This window comes from Phyllostomus hastatus, unplaced genomic scaffold (assembly GCF_019186645.2).
Source record: "Phyllostomus hastatus isolate PE091 unplaced genomic scaffold, TTU_PhHast_1.1 phas_contig_40, whole genome shotgun sequence".
NCBI classification, from domain to species: Eukaryota; Metazoa; Chordata; class Mammalia; order Chiroptera; family Phyllostomidae; genus Phyllostomus; species Phyllostomus hastatus.
This window is the reverse complement of record NW_025333872.1, coordinates 37,345,705-37,366,018: the sequence shown is the minus strand read 5'-3', so window position 1 is coordinate 37,366,018 and position 20,314 is coordinate 37,345,705. Positions and strand designations below refer to the sequence as shown.

Sequence of the window (20,314 nt, the reverse complement as noted above, 5' to 3'; positions counted from 1 at the left end):
TTGTACAATTTAATTTTACTTATTCATTGATTTTGAAAAATTCTTAATGGAATTAACCCATTCTTAATAGAATGCAAACCCAATCATAGGAATTTAACTTGGCCTAGTTCCGCAGATTTCTAAGCCCTAGTTTTTGTTGTTATTGTTGTTTTTTGTTTTAAGAGTTGAATTGGCACTTTCCTATGTCTTGGAAAATTTGGCTAATAGCGTATGGCTGTTTAGAGTTACTAAACATCAAAAGATATCCAGATGGCGTTATTATTTACTTGGCATAAGATATGGGAGATCTGCTAGATTTAGGAATTAGTTTCATACCAGACTTTGGAAAATTGATGTAAAAAGACTGGCCAACTACACCAATAAATGATAGTTCCATTATTAACTGAATAAAGGAGCATATATTAGTACTTCTCATAACAACCCTTATTCTCAGAATATTGATATTTTGATTATTATTTTTGCAGGCAGATTTTTAAGGCATACCACTCAGAAGTGTACTGCTTCTTCACATATATTCATGTAGTTTTGAAACTTTAGCCTAGTTTTATTCCGCATTTTTAATTTATAAAGTTTTCATTTCAAGTTTGAGAAAAATTTATTGCATTTTCTTTTTTCAAATATATTATGGTATATAATTGTGTTTCACTTCAAGGAGTTATTTCATGACATTTTACTTTGATCAGTCTTCTCAGGTATATCTTTAACAAGTGAAGTATGCCTGCTACTTTATAGTTTTTTCATACAAATATCCCTTTCTGGTTGCTTTACATTTTAAATATAATTTTACCAGAATTAATATACTAATCAGTTTTTTGAGCAGCAATTTGTTTTTAAAATTTTAATTTCTTTAAAATTAAATGTTTAAAACTTTATTGTTTATGTAGTGAATTACTGAAATCCAGTTGTGTCAGGTAGTGTTTTAAGTACTAAGGATAAAGCAGTGAAAAAAACAGACAGTCTCTGATCTCATGGCATTTTGCATTCTGACATGGGGACAGAAACCACAAATAAAAAAGAAAATGGCATGTGGAAGGTTCCAGCAACACCACTGTAAGTCCTGGTGTGTGCCGAAACTCCAAACTGAGGGTTGTGCTGATTTGCTCTTCTCCAGGCCCCCAAGGGAGGGTGAATGGGCAATACAGCTGGACGCACTGGATTATCCTCTAGGAAAGGGAATGCTGCATTCCACCCATACTGGAGCTGCAGAGGACCTTCAATTGAGCATGTTACAGCGAGGGCTTTGCAGTCCTAAGTGTGGCTGCTAGAGGAGAAAAACACCTTGTAACTGGACACCAGCTGTGCTGATTGCAATTGGAGACCTTTTGAGAAGTCAGAAGGAGCTGTTGGTCCTAGCTAGCTAGCCCTTTCAGGCAACTTAGAGAGTTCCACCAGGGATCAGGGGTCATTCAGTGGACAAATCTATTTGATTTTCTTCTGTATGCCCCCAGGAGTCTCAACATAAGGCTTTCCATCAGTGACATGAATTAATGGGTCTACTCATATTATAAAAAAAAATAGAAGAAAGAGTTGTTCATTCTTTGACTTCTGTCTCCTTCCTGAGGTTGGATACGTTCATTCTCACCAATCAGGTCTGTCAACCTCAGGATGAATCAAATTGTCCTTTTCCCAGAGTAATATACTTCCAAAAGGCTCAGAAGTCGCCACCTTGCTATCACGAGAAACTTCTAGGGCAAAGGAGGATGGCTGTGGAATTATGCAGTGCAGAGTTAGTGAACACATTCCTATTCACCCAGGTTGTCTAAGAAAGAGCAGCAGCAGTCACTGTGAGCGAACCTGACCATCATCGTGCTGGTGCGCTTTGCCAGACACAGAAGCATAGCAGTCACAGTCTAATCAGAGAGGCCTCTTGGGTTTCGGGATCTCTGAGGGGAGACCTGTCTCCAGGGCCAGGCCTCTCTTTAAGGGGAATTGCTCATCCCCGTCTTCCATATTAATGACTACCCCTGTATTAAGGTCCACTCTGGCACTCTGGGTCTTTGATCAACACATCAGTTCCATTTTGTTTGCTTGTTTTCAAGCCTCATAGTTTCTTTACTATTGTTTTGTATAATCAGTGTTCAAGTAAATAGGTAATGTAGCGTAGGCATAATAATAGGGCTCTCGTGGACATGCTAGATGAGTCTGGGAAGGCTTTAGAGAAGAGAGGGCATTTGAGGGATGGTTTGAAGGGCAGAGAGGCAGGGAAGAAAAACATTCTTGACCATGGTGTCATGGAAGGACTAAAGGGTTTCAGGTGTGTTCAGGCAATGATGAGTTTTGTGTGGTTAGGAGTGTATAAGAACAGTAGGAGATAACTTGGGAGGGAAGTGTTGGAATAGGTGCTTCAAGCTTACATAAGGCATGAACTGACCTATTTTGTAGGGGGAAGCAAAGCAGGGCATAAGTGGCCTACTCCTGATTATAATTTTAAAGTCTCTTATAGTAACTCCTATTTGCTTTTCTATTTAATGACATTAATAATATTTATATCTTTCATTTGCATGTCTTTAAATCATTTTCTCCAATGTATTACCTAATTTTATATTAATATGCAAATGACACAGATCTGAAAATATTATAGTATTCTAATATTTAAAGTTGAAGGGACTCAGGTATTTAGAGATAATATGATCTACTCAGAGTCAAATGACTATGTTTAGAGTACCTCCAGATTTTCTGATTCTTAATTCCATATACTCGTTTGATGTTATTTGTATAAATATATGCTTTTGGTCTCCCCCCCTTCAAATTATTATTTTTCTTTTCTCCATAGGACTTAGCTTTTACCCTGGAAGAGAGACAACAGTTGAATATTCATGGAATGTTGCCACCTTGCTTCATCAGTCAGGATATCCAGGTCCTGAGAGTAATTAAAAATTTCGAACGTCTGAACTCTGACTTCGACAGGTAACACATTCCTGAGGATGATTTTTATATTTTGCTTAGGCAGTTATTTAGTTTACTTTTTATTAGATGAGAAACTTAAAATAGTTATTAATTTGGAAATAGTAGTCAACTTTGAGGAGAATTTGCCTGTAAATACAATGATGTTTTTAAAAAATTTACCCTCTGTAGGAACATTTGAATAAAATAAAATTTTCTTTTCTAAACTGTCATCTTCAGAGAGACTGCTTTTCTCTTGTGATAAAATTGTTGCTGTAAAGGTAAATTATCAGGAAATGCCACCCTATACAGAACAAAACAGGTTAAAGTAGTTTTCAGTCAGACTATAAATACATTTTAGTTGAAAGCACACTTTTTCAACTTCCAGACATGGTTCTAACCCTATTACAAATGTAGGCCACTTACTGTGTCTAGAATTCAGTTTCCATGTTTGCACAAAGAGAAAGATAAAGGTAACATTGTTCCCTCCCTGTGTAAGGAGATAGCCCTAGGTTGAAATTCTGTCTGCATCTTACTAGCATTGGGGCCTGCTCGAACCACCACAATCCCTTGCCCTCTGCTTTTGACTCTGCCCTTTTTTATTGAGGTACTGAGCTCTCTCAACCTCGGGTTTTTTGTTTGTGAGTTGAAGAGAGTAATAGTTATTTCAAAATATTTTGTGAAGTTTAGAAGAGGTAACTGAGTATTTGTATTAGTCAGGGATCTCCAGTGGTCTTCAGAGAAAAAGAGACAACAGGATGTGTGTATCTATCTACACACACACACACACACACACACCATACTCTGTTGGATGGAGATACACATTGATTTCAAGAAATTGGTTCACATGATTGTGGAGGCTGGGTAAGTCCTAAATCAGTAGGTAGACTGGCAGGGTGAAGAACAAGAAAAGACTTGGAGCTTGAGTCTAAAGTAGAGTGCTGGAAGAATTCCTGTTTGCTAACGGGAATAATAATAACAATGGAGTAGCAGTCCAAATTCCCAGTGGTAGGCCGGACTAATCACCCTAACCATCACTGTAACTTCCTTCTTTGCCTGTTGATTCAGAGGCATGTGGTGTTCAGTGTGGCTAGTGGCAGCCATAACTTCCAGTTCAATGGAATAATTGTCTCCTGGTGGAAACATCCCTCCCTTTGGAACTAAGATTTATTGGCCAGCAGAGCATAAGTTTATGGGGACAGGAAGCAGAAATTTTGCTAGTGGGTCACTGGGGATAATAGTGAGTAGTGCTACTTCTGTTCCCACCCTCGGGTTCCTGGACCTGTGAATCCTTGCTGTGAGAGAAACAGTATTAGATTGGACACTGATTTGGATCATACATGGCCTCCTAGTGAACCTTGCCCCAGCTTTGCAAGATATTACCACCTAGCTGGTGCTGTAACTGAGGCTTCAGAAGGTCATTCCACCTTTCTATCATGCCAGCTGCTTTTGGATGGTGGGGAAACACAGTAAGATCAGTGCGTTTCATGAATATGGGCCCATTGCCTCACTTTATTTACTTTGAAGTGAGTCCCTTGATCAGCAGCAATGCCTTGTAGAATACCATAATGGTGAATAAGGATGGCAGTTTTGGCTGAAGCATTGTGTGCAGGGAAGGCAAATCCGTATCCAGAGTCAGTGTCAATTCCAATGGGAATAATGCTGTCCCTTCTGTGATGGAAATAGTCCAGTGTTGTAATCATCCTGCCACGAGGTAGCTTGCTGATCACCCTGGGGAAAGGAGGCACATCAGGCATGCAATGCTGGTCTCTGGCAGATTGGGCACTCAGCAGGGTCAATAACCAGGTCAGCCTTGGTGAGTGGAAGTCCATGTTACTGAGCCTGTGATAACCTCCATTCCTGCCATGGCCACTTTTTTCTTGAGCCCATGAGTGGTGATGACAGTGGCAGCTGGGGCTAGAGGCACACTCAGTGTGTCCAGTTGTGTGTGTGTGTTTTTTTAAAGATTTTATTTATTTATTTGTAGAGAGGGAAGGGAGGGAGAAAGAGAGAGAGAGAGAGAAACATCGATGTGCAGTTGCTGGGGGCAGTGGCCTGCAACCCAGGCATGTGCCCTGACTGGGAATCGAACCTGCAATGTTTTGCTTCGCAGCCCGTGCTCAATCTACTGAGCTATGCTAGCCAGGTCTTCCACTTGTGTGTTTTTGATGCTGCTCAACCTTCTTCACAGTCCCTTTCACTTGTTCCTTAAGTTCTTCCTTCAGCTTCGTATGTTTTTACTTTATATTTTTTTCCTGGGCCATTCTGTCAGCTACCTCGTAAGAGCAGGTGGCTTTCACATTTTTTGCCATGGGTCATTCTTCAAATAGACAAGCAGACATTGAGCTCATGCTGTTTAGATACTGGGATTATAGACAATGATTTCTGCCCTCACTGAACTTTGATAAATTATTTTTAAAGATTATTTCAAAATAAAATTACTTAATATGTTAGAAAGTGACAAGTACTAATAAAAGAAAAGAAAAGAAAAGAAAAGAAAAGAAAAGAAAAGAAAAGATAGAACTGGTTAAGGGGTATTGGTTTGGTCAGTTTGCATTGTTAAATTGGGTGATCAGGATGGAGTTCATTGAGAAGGTGACAGGAGCAAGTAACTGGAGGTAGTGAGGCAGTTAGCCATGAAGAAATCTGAGGAAAGTGGTGTTCTTTAGCTGGCATATCAAGGGTTAGCAGGGAGACTTGTATCTGAAATTGGATGAGTGAGGGGAAGAATGGTAGGTTGGGAGAAGAAGTTGGGTAGCAGAGGGCAGATTATGTATTTGAAGGCCACTGAAGGACTTTTGCCGTCATTCTGAATGAAAAGGTTTTAAACAGAAAATCAGCATGATCTGAGCTGTATTTCAAGATGACTGGCTGCATTGTTGAGGATAGAATGTAGGCTGGAAGAATGTTTAGGAAATAATTATAGTAATCCAAGCAAGAAATAATGGTGATTTGGATTTGGGCTGGTAGCAATGAAGGTGTTTAGATTTTGGATATACTGTATTTTTTGGACTATAAGATGCACCCCTCCCAATTTGGGAGGAATAATGGTTGTTAATGCTGCTGTTGAGTTCTGTTTACATTTACATTGGTAAAATATTATGTTATTTATGTTATTAAATATTTTACTACATTTTTTGCTTCAAAATTTTTTTCCTGTTTTCCTCTAAAACCTAGGTGTGTCTTATGGTCCGAAAAATATGGTATGTTGAAGGTAAAATAACTTCCTAGTATGTTAGAGATGAGTGTTAGCTTTCAGTGAAGAAGGGAAAACAGTAAAAAGAAACAGAAAAGAAATTGCAGACAAACAGAAAACCAGTGCGATAGAAGGAAAACCAAGAGAATATGATGGCTGAGAAGTCAAGTAAAGAGAGTTATTGACCTCTAGAGAATGCCACTTGCATCAAATGTTCTGACAAGTAAAATAAGATGTGGTCTGAGAATTGATCATTGATTTAGCAATGATGATTGACTTACATATTGCTAGATCAGTTTTAGCATGTCTAAAAGTCATAATCTTCCCAAATACTAATTTTTCCCATTAGCGTAATCTACCCATTTGCTCAGAATTAGAATCCTGTCTCTCTGACACCAAATGCTGTACATTTGCAGCTATTTCAGGGAATGGGAACCAATCCAAAAAGGCTAGTAAGATTATTAAGTACAATTTTGAAATATTCTTTTAAGTTGTACCAAGCATTTTGAATTTTATTCTCTAAACCATTGAAGGTTACAGGTAACATGATAAGGTTGTTGTTTAGAAAGATACTGGTAAGTCTGGGTCAAAAATTCCTTTAGAAAGAAAAAGGCCATTTGATACAAATAATAAGGAAAGTCCCTTGGACTTGCCTACCTTAGTGATTTTTAGGGTTAGTGCTACATTCCTTACTCATTTTTCACTTCGTTATTTCCCTTGGTTATTCAGCACTGAAAGTTAAAAGATGAAGTCTTTATATTTATTTAGTTAAGTTAATGCTATATGTATAGTTCTTCTTTCTTTGAGGTATTTAAGAATACTTCTAAAGTCTTTTTTGATCAGATGTTTTCTATATGACCTAAAAAATACTTCATACCTTGTTGAAAAATGTTTAATTAAATTTCCAATCAGCTATTTCATGACATTGTTGGAATGTAGATCTCATTTTGTCCAATTTCCACAGGTATCTTCTCTTAATGGATCTTCAAGATAGAAATGAAAAGCTCTTTTATAAAGTGCTCATGTCTGACATTGAGAAATTCATGCCTATTGTTTATACTCCCACTGTGGGTCTGGCCTGCCAGCAATATAGTTTAGTTTTTCGGAAGCCAAGGTATGTAAACTTTTATTTAAATACATCTTGTGTCTATTTTTTAAAAAGTTTTTGCAATACAATATTGAATGGAATTGAAGTTTAGAAAATTTTAATCTAATCAAATTTCATTTAAAAGAACATTAAATATAAACATATAAGATTAAAAGATAGTATTTTCTTTCTAGATTTAAGATAAATGGAAAGCATTTCTAAACCAATTTAGGTTAGCTTTTCCAGACAATAAATGAACTTGTTTTTTATTTGCTAAGAAAATAATTGCTCATAATTACCTTGTCTTTGAGATGTTAATTACTACTATTATATACACATTTTACAAGCTAAAGCAAGGATTCCAAATTTTTCTGAAAATAGGAGAATATTATTTTTTAAATTCAGAGTTGGCATTAAAATAGTTTTTTTGATTTTCCTTAGGTGAAATAGCAGTCACCTTTAAAGATGAATACAATTTGTCTAAATCTATAGCTTTCCTTTATTCAGTATAAATACTTTTGAAGCAAGGACCAGTGGAAGTAAATAAATATTAATACTTTTAATATCAGCAACAACAAAAGCTCAAGCTGAACATATTTGTACTATGTGTATTCTGAATTTAAAGATAAAAACTAATGTTTATAAGTTTATACTATAAATATAAAAGCCTTTTGAAAGTATTGTCATTAAAAGGATTATTTCAGAGGTAATATTTGAAAGTTAGATTGACTATGTGGATATACATAGACACATGGATGTAGTGGTATATAGCATACTTATGCCATATTGCCTTTGTATAAATAAAAGAATTAGCCACATCACCCCTTGTATAAAGAGAAGAACTAGATCAATATTGTAGGTATTCTATTAAATTACATTAGTGGTATGTATCTATTGCATTATATAATGGTGAATAAATTTTTTTCATAGAAGGACAAAAGTTAGAATTTAGCTGGTAAATGTATTATGAGGAATAATTTTGGGGGGGTATGTATGTTATTTTTTAATGATATAAATAATATATATTCACTAGTGAAATAGATGAGAAAATACAAACATGCAGACTGAAAAAGTAGGTTTTAAAAATACCTAATGTCTTTGTACCTGAAACTGTGATCCACACAAATGCATACTGTGTTCCTTAAAGAAGGGATCTAACTATATAAACTGTTACTTACCTTATTGTCCCCTCCGGATGACATCGTAACATCTGCCCATGTCTGTACAATATAATTCTACATAAAGAATCTTAGTAAACACATAATTGTATAAAACTCGGCCTCTTAAAAATCAAATTTAAGTATATTGAAATTCTAACTTTTCTATGAGATGCTGAGAAATGCTAATTATAAGAAATGTATAAGACCTTAGTTCAAGGTGTTTGGGTTGAAGTTGACATAGAAATCTCAATAGCAAAAATTATTTTTGAGCACTTACATACTACATGATTTTCTAATGACTTGGGATACATTGGTGTATGTAGAAATCCAAGTAGAAAAGACAGACGGGGAAATAAGAAATGAGTAAATTGTTTAGAAGGTTTGCAGGCAATAAGTGTGAAGGAGAAAGAAAGAGGGGAGCAGGGAACAGGGGATCTGGAGTGTCTGTTGTTTTGAGGGGGTGCAGTTGCAATTTTAAAAAATATCTTTATTTATTTACTTTTTTCCATGACCATTTATCCTCCCTCCTCCAATTTTAAATAGAGTGATAGTGTAGGCCTCATTGGAACGTGACATTGGAGAGGTGGCAGTGGGCATCGTGTAGATCCCGGGGAAACATGTGCTAGGCAGGAAGAATGGTCAGTGCCAGGGCCAGAAGTGGGAACATGCCTGGGGACTAGGTGCAGCATAGACACCAATGAGGCTGGAGTGAGTGAGAGAGGGGGAGAGTAGTGGTTGTGATAATAGATGTAGGGTAAATGAGAGGGTACGGAACCTGTAGTTCCTTAAGTGCTATTATAAAGAACATTGGCTTTTACTCTGAAGTGGGTAGAAGAATGAGGTGGTTAGCAGTCTATTTATTGCAGTAAACCCAGTGAGAGATCATAGTGGCTCAGACTAGGAGGGTAGTCATGGATTAGGGGTAAGAGTTCAGATTCTGGATAAAGAAAAAGAAAATCACAAGGATTTTCCTCTTGGAATGGAGGTTTCCTAGAGCAGTACTTTTCACTACTCTGGAGTAGTTTGCCTATTTTCACTTACTGGTTTTGCTACTTGTTTTAGTTTTGAATAAATTATTTAATTTCCCTATGCTTCAGTTTCCTTCTCTGTAACATAGGGGTAATACTACCACCCAACATCCTTTATCCACATTTTTAAAATCCAAAACATTAAAAGAAATCTCCTTTGGGATACCAACTGATCTGTCTGAATCCATTTGGTAGCAAAACTTGAACTGAATTTATAGTCTTTAGCTTAATGTAATTTGTTTTTCTTTAGAAGTATTAATTCATTTGATTGTTGAGGGCTTTGTCAGAAAAAAAGTGGATGGATGGATGGGTAGATAGAGTGATAGGACAGGGAGAGGAGGAGGTAGGGCAGGAGGTAGAAGAGCATTTGTAGCAAAATGCTCACAAATGTTGACTCTAGGTAGGTAGAGTATTCATTGTATTATTCTTTCAATTGTCTACCATATTTGAAATGCCAGTAAAGGAATGCTTTATGCACAAAGAAGTAAAGTTTCTAAAATAATTTCTGTATGATCTCTTTATGGCAGTTTTCTGTCATGTTGATTTTTAATGTGTATAGTTTGTTAAACTTCTGATGATTTTAAAGTTGTTTCGTTGAATAGTTCTCATGGCTTCTCCCATAATTATGAAAAGGGAACTTGTTTGAAAATTTATGGGGCATAAATTTAGACATTGTATTTAATTGGGAAACAAATTGTGATTATGTTTGAATAATGATGGATCTTTTGGGCACCAGTTAGCATATATAGAATTTTTTTAAAGCCCAAATTGACAAACGTCTGTTAAACCTTTTCTGCTGCAACAGCAGATATTCTGAGATATTTGGAAAGTGAACAAGAGGATTATAACTCTTATTTATTTTGTAGATTTGAAAGTAGCAATTAAGAATGTAGGTAAAAGTTAAAGGTTATTATAATTACAGAGTGTAACACAGTTGCACACAGGTATATCTTTGGACAATGATATACTTTTCTCTGGCTAGATATTTATTTTGCATTTTGAATATGGCATTAAAATCTAGTTAGATATCCAAAAATAAATTCTTATATGAATACTTCTACTTTCAATATTTTTCCGTAAGATATGATGCTGGAATATCCATTTATTGGTTTTGGGTAGAATTTCTTTTCTTTTTGGCGTAGATAATATATGTGTTTTTTTTCAAGCTGTCATGGATAATCATTTTTAAGACTGTGTTGAGCTTGCTTGGATTATCTCCTTCCCATGTGCCCATAATGTTTTGGTTTTTGCAGATACAGCATTTGGTAGTAGACTATGCTTACGTCTGATTGTGGTTAATTTGTTGATAGAGGTGTAATTTTTGAAAGCCAGAGACAGTTGTTTTTGTATCTTTGCAGAACACCAAGCTTACTGTGTTAATTAAACTACTTGTATTCTGTCAATCTTTTTTTAAAAGAAATGTTTTGTACAAATTAATGATGCAAGTATACGTAAAGGACAGCAAAAGCAGATTTGCATAATTTTTTGGAAATATTTCTACCTGCTGTATTTTACACTGCATTTTCCAGGAATCATCTTCCTCTCATCTTACTAGCTACATATCATTTTATCATGCCTTTGGCAATTCATGTTTCTGTTGTACATTTGATATTTCTAATGTTCTGTCAAAATACTCTTGGTCTTTTTTGTTGGCACTTTACTATTCATTAAATCCCAAATAGTTTATAAGCATGTAGAGAGAAGAGATCATATTTTATAAATTATTTCTTTATTTTTCATCCTATTTAGGATCAGTGCCTGGTTGATGCTGAATGAATATATTTTGTTTGTTACCTAATAGAAATAGTAACAATATTACTATATTCATTCACTCACATAGAAAACCATGAAGTATGGATAATGTTCTTTATTTCTCCTATTGTTTAAACACATATCTCTTAACAAGTAAATTCTCATAATTAATAGACCTGAAAGAAAGTGGATTCACTTCAAGGAATCAGGCCATGAGGAAATAGTATTTTGATTAAATATAGACAGTACAACTTTAAATACATATTATACTCCTTTCAACTACTCATTTTTATATAATAATTTGCTCATATGATTTTGGCAGAAAGGATGAGCTAATATGGCAGATTGTTGATTACAATTTTTAAAAAATTTTACAAAGTCTGATTCAACTAGTTCTATTGGTTGGTTTGCCAAAAGCTATGGTGAAAGAGTGTTCAGTGCTCAGATTAATTGGAGAAAACTTGAATTAACTAAAATTAAACAGGATTGTTGACTGTAAGATTTCACAGGGTAATGCTTATTTTGTAAGTTTTTGGAGGATGGAGATTGGGTTTATTGTAGATAATATTCCTAGCATAGTTTTTGGCATATAGTAGTTGTCCCCAAGTAGCTATTATTACAACTGGTATTAAAACTCCCAGGTTCCTTGATGACTAAATGGATGAAGGTACCCTTCATCAAGTTTCAGAATAATGGAATATGTTTGTAAAGAAGATATAAAGTTCTTTTTGGGACATGTTGAGTTTTAAATGTCTTTGGGGCTTCCAAGTAGGGGGTGTCTAGTAGGCATTTAAATGTATGGACTGGAACTTAGTAGGTAATGTATTTAAAGCTCTTAGTATTTTAAGTCATATTATATATGCCACATAAATGGTACCTGTTTTGATTTTGATAGTGATGAAGGTTAACACAAAAACTAATTGTCAAAGAGAATCATTCATTAAGATGTTTTAATTTTTAGTTTTATTCTTTTCTAGAAAATTCTTAGGAAAATGCATAAAAGTAAACATTAAGATGAAACAAGACAAAATACTAAAACAGTTTTTCTACATTTATTGTTTGTATATGTGTTCCTTTTGGAATTCCACAAAGGACTTGCAGTAGAGTATTGGTTATTTAAATTGTGAGGACTAAGCCTTCTTTATTACCCCATGTGCAGTTTTTATATGAGAACGTATACCTAGTAATACAGAAATGGTTATAACCATGACCATGATTAGACCATGATTAGAAGTGGGAGATCGTTTACTCATAGAGAAACATCCAGTTTGAGAGCCAAGAGCTCAGCAAATTTTGTAGTCTTATAGGGTGAGGGTGTCAGTTTTACTTAATGTTTGGTTTGTGAAATAGCAGTAAGAAAGGAAGCTTAAAAAGGAATGAATGTAAAAGAAACCTACCCAAAGTTAATACTCCTTTAACCCAAGAATGTTCTCATTATATTGTGCAGAATATAGTTATAATAACTATCAAATGAACATTTAGTAGAATGGAAACTTTCTTATTGTTCTTATTTTATGAATTTTCTCTCTTTAAATCTACCTGGTTTTCTTTTCTTTTTTTAATGATGCTCTCTATAGGTATGTGAGGGCAATTTTACTTTTATTAAGCGTAAGTATTTCAGTCACTCAGTAATTGTTTATAAATATAGTTTAAGTTGTTTATGGCAAAGAAACATGCTTTCACTACCAGTTTTAATAACTGGCAGTAGCAAATTAAATAATTCAACCCTTGAAGTAAGGCTGTGGCACTTTCAGTAGTTTAATGCACTGGAGTTGTTACTGGGCCATTGTGATGTAAACTGCCAAGTAATGCAGTGCCCATATGTTAACAGACATCTCTTGTTGTCCTAGGTCTTCTCAGTTCTCAGACCTTGGAATTTCTGGCTAGGGTTGAGGACATTCTAAACCTCTAGATAGTCCTGGATACTAGAGCTGCCCAGGTGAACCAGGGCTGTTTTTTTTTTTTAAATTAAATTTATTAAACATTGTTTAATAAAATTATATAGGTTTCAAGTGTACAGTTCTATGATACATCATCTGTATATTGTATTGTGTGCCTACCACCCAAAGTCAAATCTTCTGTCACCATGTATTGTATTTGACCCCTTTTACCTTTTACTAGTCCCCCCTAGCTCCCTTTCCTTGAACCAGGACTATTCTTGACTGAATATAGCTTTCTTCAATTCAGCCACTTTAAAATCTTTAGAAATAATTGGAGACTTTTGAGAACCAGGAGATATTTTTGGCTTATATCTCTGGCTTAGGTTGTAGTTTTTATTTTTTTACTATATTGTAATTTTCTACATATTTAGAAATTCAAGTAGTTGATATTTAAGAGAACAACTAATATTTAAATGCTTTCAGGAGAGTGATCATTTTAATGTTCAATATAATAAACCTTTCACCATTTACCTGCAGCAATAAGCTTTTGATTTTGATTGTACTTATTCAAAAATGTCCTTTTATTCACTTATTTCATTTCCCGTGAAATTGGCCTAATGTTTTTACCTTCTCTATTTTAAAGTATGAGACGAGCATATGGTGAATTTTTTCTCAAAGATATGAAACAAGTTAGATGGAATGACTGGACTAGTTCAGATCTCTTAACTGGTACCTTGATTGATTTTTTTTAGAGATACTTATTTGAAAAAGTTGATTTTCATTTTTTTGTGGCGATTTAAGTGATTTCTTGAAATACTTGTTAATTCAAATTAATTTTATTTCTGATCAGACTAAATGTGATATTTATGAAAATGTATATGTGACTTTTTAAAAATAGGAGTGAGGTAGAGTGTCCCCAATCTTAAGTACTGGAAATTCACTGTGTTCCCAGAAGTTGTTTAAAATAGCAAACTATCTTCTTTCCTACATATTGCTTTAATGAGGAAAAATTTGGAGAATGGAAAAAAATGTAGGACTGATTCAGACATTAATTCTTCACATCAAAATATAAGGATTGCCTAAATATATGCATAGACATAAAAATTTCTCTAGCAAGGCAGCGAAACTTATCTTTTACTGTGAAAGACCCTAAAGTGTAAAATAACAGTTCATCAAGTCTCCATATACATCTAGAGACTTTAAGTGTGGAAAACTTAAATGGAAATTCAAGTTTAGGATCCAAAAATAACTTTGCTGCAATCTGTGTGGTATACCCAAGTGTTTTGATTTAAGTTTAGTTTACAGATAGCATATGGAGAATTAAGAAAAATTGCCAAGCTTTAGGTATTGTTTATAACATTGTATTAATTTGGGTGTGTTATGTATTTTTAAGGAAGATTATAAATCTCAGCCTTCTTTACTAAAAATAAAGAATTTTTTTAAAAGGAAGGCAGTGGTTATTTGCATCACATACCCAGATCACATCTGTGTTTAGTTTGGATGCCATATTTTTTGGAGGGTCATTGGCAAACTGAGATACATTCGGAGAAGAGTAACCAAAGCAGTGACAGTTATTGAAAACCTGCTATCTGAGAAACAGTTGGAGGAAATATAAATGCTTACCCTAAAAGAAAAAAACTTGAAAGGCATGTAGTTAAGTCTTCAATTATTTGAAAAATTTTTAGGGAACCTTTGCATCAGAATGTAAAAATCAGTGGAGGGAGGTCATTTCAGAGCTGAATTTAACTTCAGTATAAAGAAAAATTTCTGAAACTTAACTAAATGACGTTGGAATAGACTTCCTTATTCTCCCTCATTGGAAATATGCATGTGGTTTGGATAATCATTGGTCACATTCTAAATGTGTTTCTTGCATTGGGTGTGATTTTAAAATAGTTGAATTCTAAGGTCATTCGCTTTTAACTAGAAAATGCTGTGATTTTTGAAAAAGCAGCCTACAGAGGAATGATTCCAGGTATTTGGAACATGTCCTAGAGTACAACTAACTCACACATCATTTCAAATAACCCTGCTTTCTATTTCAGCAAGTTTTTTAGTAACAGTTTTTAAATACAAAGTCAAAAATTATTAAAATAATGTTTTTAAGTAAGAAATTATTTTAAACAGATTAAAGTGATTTGGTGACACATTTTATCAAAATTCCTACTCTATCCCCCATACAAATATATAAACACATGTCAGTTTGCACAGCTGAATCCTGGCTATAATATTTTGGTTTCAACATTTCTTCAGTTCAAATGGAAAAACGTTTAATGTTGGCATTTCATCATTTAAAGTAATAATTTTATTATGATCTTATTTTGATTTTTTGTAGTTTTTTCAGACTGGTTTCCTGTATATGCTTTTAAACCCTTGTTTATTTTTATATGTTTTTCTTAACTTAGTTACAGTTTAGCTAATAAAGAAATTATTAGTTAGAATTTTTCTGAGCCAATGCTTCCACCTTTCCCCACAGGCCCCTGCTACCCGAATCAGTAGTCAAGGAGAAGTAGCCAGGTTAGAGTGTGCTTTATCTTTTCTAAAATTTTTGCATGCTTTTTAGGTATGCTTCTGAAAATTTGAAGATTTGTTTTCATCCGTTATTTTTACAAAATAATACATATTAATATTGTCTACGAATTCTTTTATATACCTTTAATACATTGGATATTTTACACAAGATAAAGTTTAACTCTTTAAAATAATTGAAATTTGTCAATTTTAACTCAATACTATATATTTTATGTTTTGTATTCACTGTAGTAAAATTTATATATACTTAGTAGAATTATACATTATGTACAGGAAGTCCTCCTTTAATGTCATTGATAAGTTACATGACTATAAGCAAAGTGAAATATAATGAATCCAGTTTTTACCAGAAGCTGATTGTTATAAATAATAATTAAGTTCCTATGGCATCTCACCAGTCTTATAATAAAATGATATTGAATGAAACATCATTTGCGGACCTGCTGTAATTACCTACCTAAAATAAGTCATGAAAGTTATTTATTTTGTTTCTTTCTAAGTGAAGCAGTTTCTTATTTAACAGTATAAATCCTGATACTAGTCTGGTGGCTGAATGAATGATATTTATAAAAATTTGGAGGGTATCATATTTTACACATTTTATAAAAATAGTGCTGCCTTGTGAATAAAACATCATTTCACTATGAAATGAGGTAATTTATTTTAAAAGGTGAAAATGTATAAGTATATTATTTCCCTAATGGAAGAAGTTAATTTTTATTGACAAACTGCCAAATAAATGCCATTTTTCTGATTAATTCAGTATTACCTTAGGATTCTTTCCCATGTTTTCTACCCTGGATAGAAGTACTATGGCCCTGGCTGGGTAGCTCATTTCTTTGGAGTGTCATCCTGTGCACCAGAAAGGGTTGCGGGTTCCATCACTGGTCAGGGCACACACCTAAGTTGTGGGTTTGATCCCTGGTCAGGGCATATGTGGAAGCTAGCCAGTCAATGTTTCTCACTCACCTCGATGTTTCTCTCTTTTCCTCCTCTCGCCCTCCCTTTTTCAGTAAAATCAGTGAAAAAATATCCTTGGGTGAGGATTAAAAAAAAAGGACTCTGGATTTTAACTATCATAACAACATTTATTAATTTGTACTTAATTAGTGTGCTAATATTTAATTTTATAAAATGAATAAATGGAGAGGAGCTTCTCTGAAATTATTTTATGTACATTTTCAGTTCATATTTATTTGGAAACAGTAGTTGAGTTGCAGTATGTGGAAATGGAGCCATAAACATTTGGTAGTTGCTGATTTTGTTAAATCTACTCATTTTATAATAGCAATCAATCATTCCAAGGGAACTCAGTATTCCCTAGGTAGTAAGTATCAGAGTTGGGTCTTGAACTTACGTTTTCTATCTTCTACTCCTCTGTATTAGTTAGAGTTCTCCAGAGAAGCAGAATCAATAGTGTGTGTGTGTGTGTGTGTGTGTGTGTGTGTGTGTGTGCATGTATATATGGAGAGGGAAATTTATTTTAAGGAATCGATTCACACAATTCTGGAGGCTAGCAAATGCAAGAATCTGCAGGTGGGGGTGGTAAGGGTGGGTGACAGACTGGAGACCTAGGAAAGATCTGATGCTGCAACTTGACTCCAAATGTAGCCTGCTGGCAGAATTTTCTCTCTGAGGAAGGTTTGTTTCCCAGTAAGACCTTCAGATGATTGGATGAGGCCCATCCACATTATGGAGGGTAATATGCTTTACTCGGAGTCTCCTGGTTTAAATATTAATCTAATATAAAATATTTTCATAAAAACATCTAGAAAAATGTTTTCCCAAATATCTGGACACAATGCTTTGCCAAGTTGACATACTTCAGGTCCTTCCAGACCAAGGTTTTGCCTTCTTATCTTAGATTGAATATGTTCTACATTGAGTCTGAATTGTTCAGGTAGGCTGCATGCTTATCATATATTCTCTGTGTTCATTATTTCTTCTTTCTTTCTTTAACAGAAACTTATTGAGTGTCCACTGCATACCAGGCACTTTACTAATCTGAATATAGGCAAATAAAAGACATATTTCCTATCATTGTTGAATTTATAGGGAATATTCAAGTGAGCAAAGAAATATATGAGTACAGCTGGTATTGTGAAGAAAATGAACAGAGGATAGTGATAAATAATAACAAGGGGATTTCCTTCTTATAATGTAGTCAGGGATGTGTCTCTAAGGAGATGGTATTAAGCTGACACCTGAAGGGATGACAAGTCAGCTTGTGAAAACCGGAAATGAAAGCATTTGAAGCTGAGGAAATGCCATGTTTAAATGGTCTGAAAGTAGAGAGAGTGGCATGAGATGAGGTTTGAAACAGTCAGGAGTCTTGTATGGCATGTTCATTGTTATTCTTAATCTATTTGGGAAGCTCCTGTATTTGAAGCAAAGGAATGATAACATCCAGTTAAAGTTCTAAAAGGTTACAGTAGTCCCTTCACCCCTTATCCTGGATTTTGCTTTCCTCTGTTTCAGTTATAAACCTGGAGCCAACCATGGTCCAAAAATATTAAATGGAAAATTCTAGAAAGAAACAATTTATAAGTTTTAAGTTCAGTGTCATTTTGGTTAGTGTGATAAAATCTCACATCAGTCTGCGTGGGATATGAATCATCCCTTTGTCCAGAATCTCTGTGCTGTATCTGCTCCCCACCCATAAGCACTTCAGCCTGTGTGGTTATCAGATTGACTATCTTGACTATCATGACCTGTCAGTGCTTGTGTTCAAGTAACCCTTATTTTACTTAATAATGGCCCCAAAGGGCAAGTGTCTGACAATTTGGGTATGCCACAGGGAAGCCATAAAGTGCTTCCTTTGAGTGAAAAGGTGAAAGTTCTTGACTTAATTAGGAAAGAAAAAGTTTGTATGCTGAGGTTGCTAAAATTTACAGTAAGAACAAATCTATCTGTGACATTGAGAAGAAGGAAAAACTCATGCTAGTTTTGTAGTCATACCTCCAACTGCAGAAATGACACCCACTGTACATGATAAGTGCTTAGTTAAGATGGAAAAGGCATTTCATTTGTGGATGGAAGACATGAACAGAAAATGTGTTCCAATTGAGAGCAACATATTGAACCAGAACACATTGAGCTTATGTGAAGACGTCAGCAAGGGATGCCCTGAAATGAGTGATACCGTCATTTACTGCCAGTAAGGAATTGTTATACTGATTTAGGTGTAGATTTGGACAGAAAAATATAAAAATTGCTGGAGAGAGAGAGACCACATTTATATAACTTATTACAGTATTGTTATAATTGTTCTATTTTATTATTAATGTTGTTAATCTCATACTGTGCCTAAATTATATATTAAACCTTGTCAAAGCTATATACATATAGGAAAAACATATTATATATAGGATTCATACTATTTGAGGTTTCAGGCATCCACTGGGGGTCTTGGAATGTGTCCAAGGGGGTGGATAAAGGGGGGATTGATGTATTCTGGCTTCTATGGGGATAAAAGATTGGAAGTGAAGGGCTAGAACAGAAATGGGAAGAACAGAAAGAAGACTGTTGTAATGTTGGCTCCCCTTCCATAATTCCTCATCACTTTCAGTGGATATGATCCTTTTGGGATATGGAGCAAAGAAATCAAGCAAGGCTGTAAGTTAATAGTTACCAATATCAGTAACCAATTCACATGGGAATAATTCCACAGTCTTTTAGTCCTGTAGTAATGTCTGTAAGTAGGCATGGTGACGAGCATACAAACACCTAGTGTATTTACACTAAATAATTTAACTAGTGATGTTTTACACTAAAAACATCAGAAGACAGGAAGATCTGTGGTACATAAGAATTTCTCAAGCTTGCAGGCTTTCTGCAATTCACTTTATTTATAACTCAACTCAATACTCTAATGATCCTTTACTTTGTTCACATCACAAATCCATCCTGGACAGCCCTTCCCCCTTAAAGAAGAGCCAGCTAGACCATGTTTTACACTGCTAATAAATACTCTTCATTTCATTTCTGTGTGCTTACTTTTTAAAGTTAAATATTAATGTGAGGGTGGAGTTCTATAACTGCCTGAACAGTTCACTCTTAGCTGGACCTTCTAATCCATAGAGGTTAACTCCAGCTGTGTCCTTGGCTCATCTCATTCTTGTGGTTGCCAGTATGTAAATAATTCTGCAGTCTTATCCTCTTATCTCATATATCCTCTTCCTGTCCCATATGAATTCATTGGCCTAACATTTTATTTTCATGAACTAAACCTACTACATTTTCCCTCTTCAATATATATTCCCTTCTTAATCTATACAAGTGCAGAGATCCATTCCACCCACTAAAATGTCAGTGTTCTCCAACGTGTTTTTCTGGGTTCTGTTTTCTTACTTCCAGTCCACCATTTCAGTCTCCCAGGTTTCTTAACATTGTAAGGTGTTCCAGTTAAAGGTGAGATCATATGGTGTTTGTCCGTCACCACCAGGCTTATTAAAAGAAACAAGCAAGCAAAATATAACCAGAGACATTGAAATTAAGAACAATCTGACAGTAACCGGAGGGGAAGTGGGAGGGGATAATGTGGGGATGGGTTTTCAGGAACAACTATCAAGGACACATCAATAAAACCAAGGTGGGGGTGGAAGCAAGGGAGGGAGGTGGGGATGGCTGGGGTGGGAGGGAGTGGTGGGGGATAAATGCAGACAACTGTACTTGAACAATAATAAAATAATTAAAACAAAACAAAACATTGTAAGGTATAACAGCATTGACAGAGTCACCTAAACCAGACTCCTCAGAGATATCCAGGATCTTTTACTCTTCCTTTTTCTTTATTA

General features: G+C 34.9%; 1 protein-coding gene across 2 annotated transcripts in view; it reads left to right on the top strand.

Annotated features, from left to right (window-relative positions):
* ME1 (malic enzyme 1) overlaps positions 1-20,314 on the top strand; it is a 170,534-nt gene that overhangs the window by 18,473 nt on the left and 131,747 nt on the right. For both annotated transcript variants that reach the window (XM_045843851.1, XM_045843852.1), the window contains 2 exons: positions 2,774-2,907; positions 7,044-7,193. In XM_045843851.1, the coding sequence (XP_045699807.1) occupies positions 2,774-2,907; positions 7,044-7,193 (284 nt within the window). The remainder of the gene's footprint in view (positions 1-2,773; positions 2,908-7,043; positions 7,194-20,314) is intronic.